We start from the raw sequence: 15,686 nt of genomic DNA, 5'->3' as shown, positions 1-15,686 counted from the left end.
CCCCTACCCAAGTCTTCAGCCCAGTTTTCAGATACTGCTCCCCATCCCACCCCCATTATATAAACCGTGTGGTTGGGCCTAAATCCTAGCGCAGAGAAAAGTCAATGCCCAGGCTTTGTAATACGTGCAGAGAAGACCAGACTGGGATGGGATGGGGGGGAGGGTGTTGAGAGGGGGAGGGTTAAAGCACTAGAGAAATTTGTTCAAGTCTAAGCACTTACATATGAACTTTGCTGAGATCTGTGAAAACCAAACAGGGGAAGTGCTGTATCAAAAGAGAATAAAGGTAAAGTTGCTATAAGCTGACTTGAACCTTTCAGAACAAGGTCTGGTCTATATGTCATTATACCTGTGGGAGAATTTATCACAGCAGATCATAAAGCCACAGGTATGATTCTTGAACAGTTGAACAAGGTGATTTAGGAGAGGGGTGATGCCCTGGAGCTGACAAATTTAGTGACTATCTCCTGGCACATTGTTACTGGACTTTGTATAACGTACACAAGTGCCATTTCTCCCTCTGGAAGGCCTGTATTTTGCCATCCTGAGACTTCAGGGACGTTACCCCTTGTTGGTGGAGTCTTGTTTGGGTTTTTTTGGCACTTGCCTCGCTTGTCAGGAAACTCCACCCAGATGTTTTTGAGTGTGTTCTGGGTGTGTTCAGGCCCTGAATTCAGAGCCTGGACCTACGCCTTCACCAGCCCACTGGTGGATCCTAATATGCTAATGACTTTTCCTGACTTTTCAGTTGGAAATGAAGACTTCTCCCAGACAAGAGCTGCACCCCTTCCACCTTCTGCTGGTTGCCTGGTACCCTGGTGCCCACTGGAAAGGCTGGCATGAGCCCCAGACCCTCCCACCTCCTCACCGTTATCCACCACATAGATGGTGCGTGAGTTGTCGTGAATGGCGAGGTCCTTCCTGGGGACGTTCTTATTGAGCAGGTTCAGGGCCTGATCCCTGCCCTGGCCAGACACCTTCTTACTGACCAGCATGTCAAGCAGGTGGTTGGTGATCTGCTTCAGGTCCTTCTTGGTGTCTGAGGAAGGAGAGGACAGGGGTAAATAGAGAGGACCAGGGTGTCTCAGGTATATAGGACCAGGGATGGCAGAGGCTTCTGGAAGGACTCTGGAAATATTGAATCCACTGCTTCCCAGATTTTGGAATTTCCCAGGAGAGTATAGTATCTCACTCCAAAAAAGGGAGGGAGATCTCTAGACAACACCCCCAAGGGGTCCTCCAGCCGCTCTGAACACCGACTTCTATGGCAGCCCATTCCATTCTTGAACAGTCTGGTTCTTAGAAAGTTCTTCATTCCCAGGCAACGATGGGCAGGGATCCAAAGGTGCTTCGTGCAGTTTTTAATACACTGATTTAATAAACTGTTTTCCAGAAAGGAAATTGACACTCCTTTATAGACATTTTACTCCCTGCAGATTCAGACATGCTGGGAGCCTGAAATTCAAGCATTTGCCTGGGATGGCAGGTCTTCCCTGCCCACTGGGGATCTTAAAGGCAAATGCCTCCTCCTGCTTTTGCGGTCTGAACTCTCTGGAACTTGGAGACTTTTGTCCTCATTCTAGATTGTAGCCCAAAGGCAAGCAGGCAGGCAGGTAGAAAAGGAAAGATCTCCAAGCCATGTTATATAAATAAATGATGAAGGAATGGGGCTATCTAACTGGTGAAGGAAAGACACAAATGTACATGATAGCTTGTCTTCAGATAAAAGTATGTCATGAGCATGAGATAGCAGACTTATTCTGTGAGGTTCCACAGGGCAGAACTGGGACCAGAAGTGAGTGGGATTACAAGGGGACAGATTTGAAATCAACATATGGAAGAATTATTCAGTAGAGGTGTCCAACAGCTCACTCCCTCCAGAGGAAGTCGTGGCCCCCAATGAACCACACCTCTCAGTATTCATTCTCTTGGGGAGTCCCCTCCCACACTGGCCCTGGATTGCTCATGTGACCTTACGGCACACTCAGAGGCTTAAAAAGCACTTACACATTGGGGCTTGTCCATTCAAAATGCAGCCACCATGTTACATAGAGACCCAAGCTGCCCACCAGAGAGGCTACAAGGAGTAAAACCAAGATACCCTGGCCAGCATCTCCAGTTAACCACCAGCCATCCAAGTGAAGCCATGTTGGACCCTCCAATAATTCTAGTGCAGAGAAGGATCCTTACCATAGTAAGTCAGAACCACATCAAGAATTCAAGACTCCAAGCAGGTTAATTACTAATACACAAAGAGCTCTTAGGAATCAATAGGAAAAACACTGATACTCCAACAGAGGAAATAGATAACAACATGAACAAACCATTTGAAGACAAAGAAATCCAAATGGCTAATAAGGATAAGGAAAAATAATGTCTAATTCGTAAAATTTAAAACTTCAAACAGATAATTATTACCTACTGAATAGGAAAATATCTTTAAGAATGATAGTATTTGAATCTGGTGAGAATGATTTGAGGCTGGAACTCTTATCATCACTTGGTGAGAGTAAAAACTGATGCACCCTCTCAAAAGGAGTTCGAAAGTAAGGTAGTGAAAGACCTTTAGTTATGTTCATAGCATTTAACTTAGTACTCCCATTTCTAGGAATTTGTTCCAAGAAAATAATTACAAATGCAAATATAGGTTTATGTTAAGAATAGCTACTGAAGTGTTTTTTATAAGTATGAAATTAAAGGCAATCTAAATCTCCAACAATATAGAGCTGATTGATGAGTTATGATATATCCATACAATGGCATATAATGAAATTATTTAAGATCAAGCTTTCTATGAGTGAACCTGCCTCTGTGACCTTCCCAGCCAGAGCGGGAAGTTGTAAAATGATGTCTAGGACCTGGATATACAGGAAGAAGCCTGAGTTTGTATGTGCATATATGCAGGAATGAGACAAATGTTAAATTAATAATTATTCAAGTAAAAAGGAATCCTCTTTAAGAATATTAAACGGTATGCAATAGAAAGGAGAAAAACACAAAAATATCCATAGCTGAATCCCAACTTTGTTAAATAGATATTTATATGGAGGGATAGAAGAAAGACTGGAAGGGGGACTTCCCTGGTGGCGCAGTGGTTAAGAATCTGCCTGCTAATGCAGGGGACGCGGGTTCGATCCCTGGTCCGGGCAGATCCCACATGCCGCGGAGCAACCAATCCCATGCACCACAACTACCGAGCCTGTGCTATAGAGCCCGTGAACCACAACTACTGAAGCCCGCGTGCCTAGAGCCCGTGCTCCGCAACAAGAGAAGCCACCGTAATGAGAAGCCCACGCACCGCAATGAAGAGTAGCCCCACTCGCAGCAACTAGAGAAAGCCCTCGCGAAGCAAAGACCCAACGCAGGCCCAGAAAATATTTAATTAATTAATTTAAAAATAAATAAAATACTGTATAGAAAAAAGAAAAAAGACTGGAAGGTTACACATGGCAGTGATAGTAGTGGTTATCTGGAGGGGTGATTACAGGCTGTTGGGATTTTTTTCATCTTTACGTATTTCTAAAATTTTCCACATTTCTCCATAAGCCCCTGTTACTTATAAAAATTGTTGTAAAACATGCATAAAATAAAATTTACCATTTTAACCGTTTTAAAGTATGCAGTTCAGTGGCATTAAGCACATAAACACCATTGTGCAACCAGCACCACAAACATTTTGTTTCTCCATTCATCCGTCGATAGACACTTGGGACGCTTCCACCTTTTAGCTGTTGTAAATTATGCGGCTGTGCCTCTGTTAACTTTTATCATCAGAAAATAAATGTAAAAATATAACCAGGCCACCTCCACATGCACGGAACGCCCAGTCTAAGGTGGTAACTGACACTTCCTTGCCTCCACCCCCTTGAACCAAGGCTGAAAACTGTTTCCTACCCAGAACCAGGGCCTCTTCCTTCCCTCGATGCTCTCGCTTGTCCTCCCCAGACAGAGCGTCGATGATGGCCTGGAGCAGGTTGCAGACGGTCAGAGGCAGCTCTTCATTCTCCACGGCCATGAGGCTGCAGATTCGGTCTATCCGGACTGCGTGGAGAATCGCTGTGGCCTAGACGCCCCCAGCAAGGAGCACAGTCAGCTGTCTGCCCTCCCCTTCCAGCTGCCATGCTGGTTAGGGAGTGGGTGATAGCTGCCCCGTGCAGGAGGGACAGAAGATCAGGCAGCCAATGCCTCATGGGACCCGTGGCCTGGGAAGGCCCTCGACACAAGCCATGCCCCTTTCCAGAGGTGTAGAGCTGCTCCATCCAATACAGTAGCCACTCGCCACAGGGGAGGCATTGAACACGTGTAATGCAGCGAGTTCTCATTGAGATGTGCTTGTGAGGTAAAATGCACACTGGGTTTTGAAGAGTTAATATGAAAAACTGTAAACTATCATAACCTTTGCATTCAGCTCTTCCGCATAAACCACTTTCAAGAAACTTACCTTTGTTTAGTCAGACCCATTCCCAGCTCAGAGAAAAAATAAGAGGATCAATCTCTGTTGAATCTGGGGCCATACAACCAAGGTTGAGGGGAGACACTTTAGACGTTGTATCAGGGTCTATCCATGCCAACCACGCCCTGCCCACAGGTCAATGCCAGGTCCTCAGACCGGCAGCCCTCCGTGCCATGAACCCTGGCCCTGCCCTCACCCTAGCTCGGTGGCCACTACACATGCCCGACAGGGTCCGTACTGCAGCCAACATCAGCTCAGGCCTCTTAGTGTCCAAAAGCTGCCGCAACAGGGCCACACCGTTGTTCTGGAAGATTCTCTCGGCCCCTGCTTCCTCACGGCTGAGGACAATGAGGTTGTTGGCCGCCTGAAGGAGGGAGGAAACAATGAAGGTCATGAGGGAAGTCTGGCTGCAGAGGCCTTGGCCGTGAGCCAAGTGCAGGGGCTGGTGCAAGGACTAGGTCTTCAAAACATCTTTATATTCTTTTGCCCTATAATCCTACTCATGGGAACATAGCCCAAGAATGTAATTCAAAACAAGAAACAGAGTAACTTACAATAAAGACCAACTGGATGAAATATATTGCAGCCATTAAAGTCATAAATGAAAAGACTCAGAAGAAGCTTGGAGAAAACATTGGTAAGCAGAAACAGAATCACAGGTTCACTCTGATTGCACTTATGGTGAAATAAACCTGTGTATATATGCTTGTGGATAAGGACTTTTAAAAGGTAGGGAAATGTTAAATTAATTAAACAAGGAGGTGGCTTCAATGCCTAGGCAACTAAGTAAGCGAACCCAAACCACACTTGGCTGTACAGCAGAAATTAACACAACATTGCAAATCAACTATATTTCAATTTAAAAAAACACAAAACAAAGCAAAACCTAACCCTGTGTTGCCTCAAGTTTAAGAAACGAACCTTGAGGATGACCAGTCACAAACAGCTAACGAGCCTTTCCCAAATAATGCAACTGCTTCAGCTATAGCCAGTCAAATAATTCCCTTGTCTTGCTTCCACCTCTTTTCTATAAACGTCTTTTTCCTAGCTCCTGTCGGTGGAGTACCCCAACCACTTCTGTTTTCGCGCTGCCCAATTCAAACAGATTTTGCTCAAATAAATTCTTAGAATTTTTATATGTCTCAGTTTATCTTCTAACGGAAGTGATTTCACATGGGAAATTATTTTTCCATGAAAAATGTTCTTTGGGGCTTCCCTGGTGGCGCAGTGGTTGAGAGTCCGCCTGCCGATGCAGGGGACACGGGTTCATGCCCCAGCCCAGGAGGATCCCACATGCTGTGAGAAGCCACAGCAGTGAGAGGCCCGCGTACTGAAAAAAAAAAAAAAATGTTCTTCGAATATGGTTTTGGCATTGTTTGTCCGTTTATCTGTTTAGGGAGATCTGAAGTTGCAGGGGGTTCTCAGGAAGGTTGAAGGTTGTGGGCAGAGAGAGCACAAGATGGGATTTGAAAGCCCTGGGTTTGAGTGCTGATTCTGCCACATGCTAGCTGTGTGACCTTGGGCAAGTCATAGCACCTCTCTGGGCCCCAGATTCCTGTCTGTAAAAATAGACAGTTGAGCTGGGTTTTCAAGTGTCTTCCTACCCTAAAGCCTTCCTCCTTGAGGATATATATACAGTCATCCCTCAGTAACCGCAGGGGATTTTTTCCAGGACCCCCACGGATAACAAAATCCACGTATGCTCAAGTCCCTTATATAAAATGGCATAGTACAGTCGGCCCTCCTTAACCACAGGCAACCAACTGAGGATCGAAATTCCTTAAAAGGCCCCAGATCTGGAGAGGAGGCCTTGAACAGGCCCTGAGACCCTGGGGTTGGGCAAAGAACTCATGAGGCAGGAAAAGGAGGAGGTAGACAAATAGGCAGGGAGGCTGATTAGAGAATCCCAGGCAAGCATGAGCTGAACCATCGCTCTGTCAGTCAAGGGCTTTGTACTTCTCGAACTACTTTCATCTATAACAACTCAAGTCCTCATAAGAGTTTGCTATAAAAGATAGCTGCATATTATGTGGACTTATCGACCATTAAGCTAACAAAAATTTCCCAGGCATTGTCTGCCAAGTTCTTATAAATATTCAGATATTCTTTTTTTTTTCCTCTGAAGGACTAGAAACATTGTATTTTTTAAAATTTATTTAATTAATTAATTAATTTGGTTGCACCAGGTCTTAGTTGAGGCACATGGGCTCCTTAGTTGTGGCATGCGAACTCTTTTAGTTGTAGCATGCATGTGGGATCTAGTTCCCTGTCCAGGGATTGAACCTGGGCACCTTGCATTGGGAGCACAGTCTTAACCACTGGACCACTAGGGAAGTCCCTAGGAACATTTTAAAAATGCAGCAAATTTGGCTAAAAGGATGGTATTCTGAATAAAGATTTTCATATTTCAGAATGACTTGTTGCAATGATTTGAAATGGAATAAAACATTATTTTAATGTGTCATTGTTTCTCAGGGCCAAAAGTAGGGTGAGGCAAGAAAGACACCTTGGGTGCAAAATTTACGGGGCACCAAAAACCTCTGTAATCAAGATAAATGCAATGCATTCAATAAATTTAATAAATTTGTATGTAATATGTAAATAAGTTTAATAAATTTGTAAATGCAATGCATTTAATTAATTTGTATTTAATGCAATGTTTTAAAATATCAAAATCAATTTTGTTTAGTTTCTCCAAGGAGCCTCCTCCCTGGCCTGCAACCTGTCGGCGACGTTACCGCCCAGACACAGGAGCAGAGTCTCCTCTGGAAGTCTCCTCTGGAACTGTGGAAGTGCAGTTACCTGGCAGGTCCCAAGAGCACGCGCTGCCGGCCCAGCACCCACCTTCTCCAGCTTATCAGCTTTACTGTTTCCATCCAGGAGAATCTCAAACATCTTCTGTACCCTCAAGTCTGTGGAGAACTGCACACGGAGCTGAGGAGAGAGGAGGGAGTGGGGAAGAAGGCAGGCAGGGGTCCCCGTCATTCCAGTTGGCTCCACATAAAGTTCATCTCAATTAATAGCTTCCTGTCTCCCTCCATCATTCATTCATTCAACAAACATTTACTGAACAACTACTACGAGTCAGACACTGTATAGAATGGAGAACAAAGTCAAGTCCTTGCCCCACAAAGCTGACAGTCTGGTTATATTCGCCATCCCATTTGGTCTTCACAAGTCTTGGAAGGCAAAGGATCATCACCCCAGTTTTGAAGTCTAGTAAAAAATTAGCTATTAGACATTTTAATATGGGCTAAAGGGCTTCCCTGGTGGCGCAATGGTTAAGAATCCGCCTGCCAATGCAGGGGACACGGGGGTCAAGCCCTGGTCCGGGAAGATCCCACATGGCGCGGATCAACTAAGCCCGTGCGCCACAACTACTGAGCCTGCGCTCTAGAGCCCGTGAGCCACAACTGCTGAAACCCGTGCACCTAGAGCCCATGCTCCGCAACAAGAGAAGCCACCACAGTGAGAAGCCCACGCACTGCAATGAAGAGTAGCCCCTGCTCGCCGCAACAAGAGAAAGCCCGCGTGCAGCAACAAAGACCCAACGCAGCCAAAAATAAAATTTAAAAAATATATATGGGCTAAAATAGAAATATATCTCCAGGATCGGAAACCTGAAGCTGTTTCTAAGTACCTTTTCAAGCAAATAAAAACCGTTATTTTTTTTTTTTTTTTTTTTTTTTTTTTTTTGCAGTACGCGGGCCTCTCACTGTTGTGGCCTCTCCCACCGCGAAGCACAGGCTCCGGACGCGCAGGCCCAGCGGCCATGGCTCACGGGCCCAGCCGCTCCGCGGCACGTGGGATCCTCCCGGACCGGGGCACAAACCCATGCCCCCTGCATTGGCGGGCGGACTCTCAACCATTGCGCCACCAGGGAAGCCCAAAACCGTTATTTTTGAATGTCTCATCCCTCACTCTCCCAACCCCAGTGCTCTGAAGCTTTCATAAAGCGACCTAACCGATCCATCATCCCCCATCTTGCCAGCTCCGTCTGCACCTCCCACTGCTTTTTTCTGCTGGTCTACAGTGCCACCTATTTTCATCACTCCTTAGTCTGTATTTTCTCAGCCCTTGAGTCTGCACTCTGGACAGTACGACGTGGTCCCACCATGGGACTGCCCCAGGCACAAAGAAGTTACTGTGTCTTGGAGCAAGGAGCTGCGTGATCAGTTACCTTCCTGCTCTTACAGTGGGGAAAGCAACACCCCAAGGGGTCCCTCAGAAAATCGGTAGCTAAGCCAGTATTAGGGTGCAGGATTCCTCATCTCTGGTCCAAGTTCTCCCGACCCCACTCCACTTTCCTAGAAAAGATTCCCTGTTCCTACTGGTTCCTGGCTGTCCTCCATTCCCCAGCAATGCCCTTCCCCCAGATCCTAGGTTTCTCCTGGCTGCCTTTGTCCCCCCAGAGAGGAAGATCATGGTGCAGACATACTGAGTTGCAGTTTTTTAAAAAGCCTCCATCTGGAATTTAAAAGACTGATGTTCTAGTCCTGGCTGGCTTGCACCCTCAAACAAGCATCACGGCATCTCTGATCACTCATCCAAGGGTGTGGAGGTAGGCCAGCCCTGCCTGATGTCCCACTCCCCTAACTGGTCCCTACTAGGAATGGGGAGAGGCAGCCAAGGCTTATGCGCAGGGGTCCGGCTCACCTCCTCCTGGATGCTGGTGTTGAGCCTCCTCAGCGTCTCCTGGAAGTTCTGGTTCCGTGGCTCCAAGGTGGCACAGCATTGCACATCCTTGAAGGCCTGGGCCAACTTCCCCAGGTGCTCCAGTGCCTGGCATCGCCGATACAGAGCCTTGATGTCCGAGGAGTTGATGTCGATGGCTAGCAAGGGGGACAGGCAAGGCCTCAGGAGGCCGGACTACAGACCACCTTCCCCTCCTCCACCGCTGCCCCCAACTGCAGGGCTTCTGTGCCTTCCTTGGAGAGTATGCATCCATGTAGACTATCTGGTCCAAGGCTCCCCTTTGTTAGGGAGGCGGTAAGAATTACAGTCTCAGGGTTGGAAGGGAGCTTAAGGGTCATCTTGTCTAATTCCTGACTCTCCAGTCTCGGCTCAGTGATTCTTGCCAAAGGCTCATCCAGCTGGTGCTTGCATACCTCCAGCAGTCCGGGAGCTCCTTCCTTCTCAAGGCAGACAGCTCCTTCGGAGAGCCCTTCCCTCCTCCCACCTGAAACATATCTTCCTGTAACTTTACCCTTTTGTCTTGAGTCTAGCCCTGGAACACGTGAGATGAAATCCAATCCTTCTTCCTTGTGACAGCCTTTTAGGTATTTGAAGGCAGTTCCCTGTCCTACCTGGGAGTTCCTTCTCTGAGCTAAATATTGCCACTTCCCTGCTCTTCACAGGACGTGTTTCCATTCCCCTTTCCAGCTGGGTCCCTCCCTTCTGAACTCACTCCAAACTATCTCTGTTTCTCCTAAAAAAAAGTAACCAAATCAAACCCCAACACGGACCCATGCAGAGGAGAATCCCCTTCATTCTGCATATTATAGCCCTAAAAATGCAGCCAGGAGAAGTGTTCCCATTTTGATTGTGCTCTTAAGCCTAAGTTCTCTCAGAAGTTGAGGCACTCCACGGCCAGCATTGACATATGTTTATTCCTCCTAGTGTCTGTGGAATGAAATAGTGCCTCCATCTTCCCCTCAGGAAGCCCGGTCCCCACAGAGTGGACCAGGCTGATGCCCTGGTTATGGGAACCAGCCCTCTCCCCCCGCCATCCCATATGAACATATCCAAACTTCCAACAGACTGTCTGTGTCCTTACCGTGACAAAAGGATTTCTGGAAGCAACCTTCTAAGCAAAGAAGCTGCCCCAGCATATTTAACATGTAAAAACGTGACTTAGGGATGGCTTTTCTGGAGCTCTCCTTTCACATAAGGATGGTACATCTGAAGCCCCACCTATAATGCCCAGGATGGCGTTTATACAATCGGTCATCCCTGCGAGTGTTGAGAGCATCTTAGACTAAACAGGGATGCAGAAGGGGAGGGAAGGAGGGCAAGGCCCGAGTGAGGGGGGCTCACCTCTCGAGGCATCTGAAGCCGCCTGAACATAGCTCTCCTGAGAAACGGGGAAGGAGGAAACTTGGTTAATGTGGGCCCGACACAGTGACAGCCAGAGAGGGTCCCGGAGGCGAGGAGAGAGAGCTCGCTGGCAGCTGCCACTGTCAGAGGGCAGGGGAGCGCCCCTCACTGGGTGTGGAAAAGTGGACGAGCTTTGGCATCAGGCAAACTCGGGTTTGAACCCAGCTCTGCTACTAACTACCTGGAGATCTTGGGGAAGTTACTGAGCCCTCCTCTGAGTCTTGAGTTTGTTATCTGCGATATGGGCAGGGACGCAGCAGCGACCTCATGGTCTGCGGTTGAAATGCCGCGAAATAACCTATGAAAGGCCCCTGTCATGATGCCACTTCCCATGAGTCTGCTTCCCACGGGATGAGAACTATCTCCATGGATGAATTTCTGTCTCCCAGAGGACTGGGTCAGGCAATGGGTACCAGAAAGCAGTGGGAGGCACCCGTCTCCGACCTGAGGGGTCCAGTGAGAGGGCTGGGTTGATAGGCATGCCCGACAGGATGAGGGGGCTGCCTCCACACCCCTGCATCCTAGTCCTGGCCCTCAGCTCCCTGCCCCTCTTCATCCCAGACCGTTTTCAGGCCACAGGCTGCCCGGTTCCGATAGAGCGTGGCCAGGAGGGCCTTATCCTTGGTCAGCTTCAGGGCTTGGCTATAGCTCTTTGCTGCGGCCTTGTAGTCCTGGCGCTGGAAATGCCGGTTGCCCTCCTCCTTCAGCTGCACTGCTTCTGCCTCGGCCATCTGCGGGGACAGAATGAGCTCCGTCTGGCCGGCCCCTCCCTCCAGACCCGGGGCTGGGCTCCTGGCCTGAGGTCTGGAGCACCAAGTGCCCCATCGACCAGGATGGGAGGTGAGGATGCTGCCTGCAACAGACCCACCCAGAGCACCCGCGAATCCTTTGCCCAGAAGGACATCACAGCATTTGCTCGGAGTGTGGCCCGAGATGAGAAGGGTCTCAGAGACCCTGTTCCTAGGGAACTCTGCTCAATATTATGTAACAACCTAAATGGGAAAAGAATCTGAAAAAGAATAGATACATGTATATGCAGAACTGAATCACTTTGCTGTACACCTGAAGCTAAGGCAACATTGTTAACCAACTCTACTCCAATATAAAATTTTTTTAAAAAATCCCTGTTCCCCCCTCTCTCTCCCTCCCAGCTAGACACACCAAGGGCCTGAATTCTCACTGCAGGCCTTAAAATTTCTGGGTCCCCCTTCTCCCTCCCCAGTCCAAGGAACCCTCCAGGCCAGCTCACTTTCTCACAAGGACAGTGTTCTCGGTCTGTCCTCCCCGGGGTGCTGCTCTGGTGCGTGTGAACCCCCAGCCAGCGTCAGTCTGCCCCTCCTAGCCCCCACCCAGGAGACTTTATCAGCCCTGCTAGTGGCTCCAGACCATATTTGGCCACAGGGGCAGGTGCCCCTGGAGTCTGTCACTGATACTCAGGGCCCTCCCCCTCCCCAGACTGGACAGTCATTACCACGTGGAGGTTCTGACTAACCTCTGCCCCAGCACCGCACTCAGGGGCAGTCCTGGGGGCACAGGCACTCATACCCCAAAGAGTGAGAGAAAGATCCAGAGGGACGGGAACCCCCCCAGCACACCCTCCCTCCCTCGGCATGGCTCTAATGCCGCTTATCCACCTCCATCTCAGATAAACAACCTCCTCTCCCCTCCCCCCCCCACCACTGCTATTTTGGGAGCAGAGTGACAGCTGAGGGGCTGGCAGACTTGGACACACAGAGCAGCTGCCCAGGTCCCAGACCAACTGGAGACATCCAGAAATGCCCTTCTGGAGGGAGGAGGGAAGAAGGAGGAATGTTCCTTCCCCTCTTCCCCTTGGCCACAACTCCCCTACCCCTTCCATCTGTTGAAAATGTCCTTGCTTTACAGAAAGACCCATGGACTTGCTATCTCACTTTGGTGGAAGTGGGTTGTTTCTTTGTTCCACTCTGCACATTTTCTGTGGTTCCTCCCCGTCTGTATGGAGTGGCTATATTCAGCCTCTCTCTCCCATCAGACTGGGAGCTCCCAGAGGACGGGCTCTGTTCATCCCCTACCAGACTGAAATCTTCTCCCACAGCAAGAGCTGGGGCAACCTGGGAATTCCCTGAAACCAAGAACTGTGCCCCCTAACTGACTGGGACTTGCGGAGTCCCCCTCAGCAGAAGGGGGTCTTCCTGGGACAAAAGCTATGTATTCACTAAAAACTGTGAATCAGGGACTTCCCTGGCAGTCCAGTGGTTAAGACTCCGTGCTCCCACTGCAGGGGGCATGGGTTTGATCCTTGTTCGGGGAACTAAGGTCCTGCATGTTGCTCCACGCAGCCAAAAAACAAAAACAAAAACCCAAAACTGTGAATCACTATGTTGTACACCTGAAACTTATGTAATATTGTAAATCAACTATACCTCAATGTTAACATTTTAATTAAATTAAAAATTTTTAATTAAAAAAAGAATAACAATGTATTCATCACCAGAAAGGGTCTCCCCTGGGGCAGGAATTGTTTCTCCTCATCCAACTGAGGGTTCCTAAGAGAAATTTATGAGGTTGTCCCTACTTGGATTTAGAATTCTCCCGCATTTCTGTGTCTCTGAGCCTGGGCTGTGGGCACCCTCCCAGAGGGCAAGGATAGCATCTCATGCAGTTTGTTTTCCCCTGGCACAGAGCCTGGAAGAATGAGTGCCCAATGCATGTTCCTAAATGGATGAATGAATGAAGTCTTTGTGCTGATGCTTTGCTTCACTTCCTACCATTCTGTCAACTTCTCCCCTATACTTTCAAACTGAGAAAGATACTGCAGGAAAAAAAGCATAGGTGGGATCACTCACACTAGATTCTGCTCTTAGCTCTGTGACCTTGAAAACACAGCTCTGTGACTTTGGACAAGTTCTACTGCTCTGCTTGACACAAGATCCAGCCCTGATATATGTTTGTTGACTGAATAAACGAATGAATGGATGGGTGAATTCCCTGCCCTCATGGTGTCCCCAACCCCGGGTCCCTTTGTGGGCGGCTCTCTGTAGCAGTGACATAATATGGTAAAGGATCCTACCATTGGCAGAGAGAGATCCAAGGGACCCTAGATTCAAATCCTGATTCAGTAATTCATTCCACAAGTTTTTTTTTTTTTTTTTGCGGTACACGGGCCTCTCACCGCTGTGGCCTCTCCCGTTGTGGAGCACAGGCTCCGGACGTGCAAGCTCAGCGGCCATGGCTCACGGGCCCAGCTGCTCCGTGGTATGTGGGATCCTCCCAGACTGGGGCACGAACCCGTGTTCCCTGCATCGGGAGGCAGAGTCTCAACCACTGTGCCACCAGGGAAGCCCCCCACAAGCATTTCTTAAGCATTTGCTATGTGCCAGAAACTGTGAACGATTATGGAAGCAGAGAACATTCATGGGGGTAAGGATTTGTGTCTATTTTGTTCACTTACATATCCCAAGGGTCTGCAACAGTGCGTGATATGTAGTAGGTGCTCAATAATATTTGTTGAATGAATGGATGAAAGACTTCCATGGATCTGTGATTTCTGAAGAATACCAAGGTGTTTTGAAATCAGGAAACATGACATTGTTTCAGAGGTTTCCCTGAGTAAATGATTGAATGAGTTACTGTACATAGAGCTCCTAGAACAGTGTCTGACAGAGACCTTTGTTAAACGATTGAATGGATATTTAAAGCAAGACCTGAAGAATGAGGAACTGTTCCTGTATGTATTCATCAGCTCAGGCTGCCATAGCAAAATACCACAACTGGGTGGCTTAAACAACAAAAAATTTTTATTCTCACAATGCTGGAGGCTAGAAACCTCAAGGTGCCATCATTAGGGTTGGTTTCTGGTGAAACTTCACTTCCTGGCTTGTAGACAGCCACCTTCTGCGGTGTATTCACACAGCCTGCTCTCTGTGTGAGAGCAAAGAGAGGTGTGGGGCAGTGGGGGGAGAGCACGCAAGAGCTGTTGTTTCTCCTCTTCTTCTTATAAGGACACCAGTCCTATCAAATTTGGATGCCATCTTTATGACCTCACGTAACCTTTATTACATCCTCATAGAGTCTATCTCCAAATACAGTCACACTGGGGTTAGGGCTTCAACATATGAATTGGGGGGTGTGTGTGCACAGGTCTGTACCAGTTCCAGAAAACAGCATGGGCAAAAGCACTTGGAAGAACTAAGAAATAGCCAGAAAGATTTGATCTTAAAGTGAGAGGAGTGGCTGGAGAGGTAAGGCTGAGTGCACCATTATAAGGAGTCTGATTTTTTCCTGCCTGTAATGGGAGCCATTGTAGGGTTTTAGGACAGAAAGTAACAGACCAGAGTTTTGGTTTGAAACGTCACTCTGGTTGCTGTGTGGAGAACGCACAGGAGGAGGCAGGGTAGAGAGAGGGAGGAAAGTGAAGAGGCTATTGTAGGGACCACGGTTGACTCAGAGCAGAGTGTGGCAGTGGAGATGGAGAGAACAGATTCTAGATAGGTTCATGAGGCAGCATTGGCAGAGCTTGAGACTCCCTGGATGCAGGGGGGAGAGAGAGCGAGAAAGAGAGAGAGAGAGAGAGAGGAGCTGACAGGAAGATCCCAGGTTTCCGGTAAGAGCGCTCCTGGTCCGACTCTGCTTTAGTTCCTCATCTGTAACATGGGGTGAAAAGAGTTGTGAGAATTAAATGAGTTACATATGTAAAGCACTTAGAACAATGCCTGATACATTGCTATCGTTATCATTATCGTTATTGCTCTACACTGTTGAAAACTGTAGGAATTTTTTGCTTCTGTACGCATCAAGTTGTTTTTTGTTTGTTTTTTTGCGGTACGCGGGCCTCTCACTCTTGTGGTCTACTCCCGTTGCGGACCACAGGCTCCAGACGCACAGGCTCAGCGGCCATGGCTCACGAGCACAGCCGCTCCGCGGCATGTTGGATCTTCCCGGACCGGGGCACGAATCCGTGTTCCCTGCGTTGGCAGGTGGACTCTCAACCACTGCGCCACCTGGGAAGCCTCGCATCGAGTATGATTAATTTATTTGATCCATTTATTTGAGGCCAGGCGCGGAGCGACACTTCCCCTCCTCAACACCAGAGGGCGATGTGGCGGATTGCAGCACCGCTGGACCACGGGGGCGGCGCTCCGTCCGACCGGAGTTTTCC

At 48.3% G+C, this 15,686-nt stretch overlaps 1 protein-coding gene across 3 annotated transcripts in view; it reads right to left on the bottom strand.

The window, feature by feature from the left end:
• Positions 1-11,280, bottom strand: part of UNC45B (unc-45 myosin chaperone B) — a 28,860-nt gene extending 17,580 nt beyond the window's left edge. For all 3 annotated transcript variants that reach the window (XM_065896759.1, XM_065896758.1, XM_065896760.1), the window contains exons 1-7: positions 11,113-11,280; positions 10,490-10,526; positions 9,110-9,285; positions 7,298-7,387; positions 4,650-4,817; positions 3,895-4,063; positions 869-1,039 (exon numbers count right to left, since the gene is read on the bottom strand). In XM_065896759.1, the coding sequence (XP_065752831.1) occupies positions 869-1,039; positions 3,895-4,063; positions 4,650-4,817; positions 7,298-7,387; positions 9,110-9,285; positions 10,490-10,526; positions 11,113-11,280 (979 nt within the window). The remainder of the gene's footprint in view (positions 1-868; positions 1,040-3,894; positions 4,064-4,649; positions 4,818-7,297; positions 7,388-9,109; positions 9,286-10,489; positions 10,527-11,112) is intronic.
• Positions 11,281-15,686: the final 4,406 nt, after the last annotated feature.

This window comes from Phocoena phocoena, chromosome 19 (assembly GCF_963924675.1).
Source record: "Phocoena phocoena chromosome 19, mPhoPho1.1, whole genome shotgun sequence".
In the NCBI taxonomy this organism is placed as follows: domain Eukaryota; kingdom Metazoa; phylum Chordata; class Mammalia; order Artiodactyla; family Phocoenidae; genus Phocoena; species Phocoena phocoena.
The sequence above is the reverse complement of the archived record's forward strand: the minus strand, read 5'-3'. Positions and strand labels throughout refer to the sequence as shown.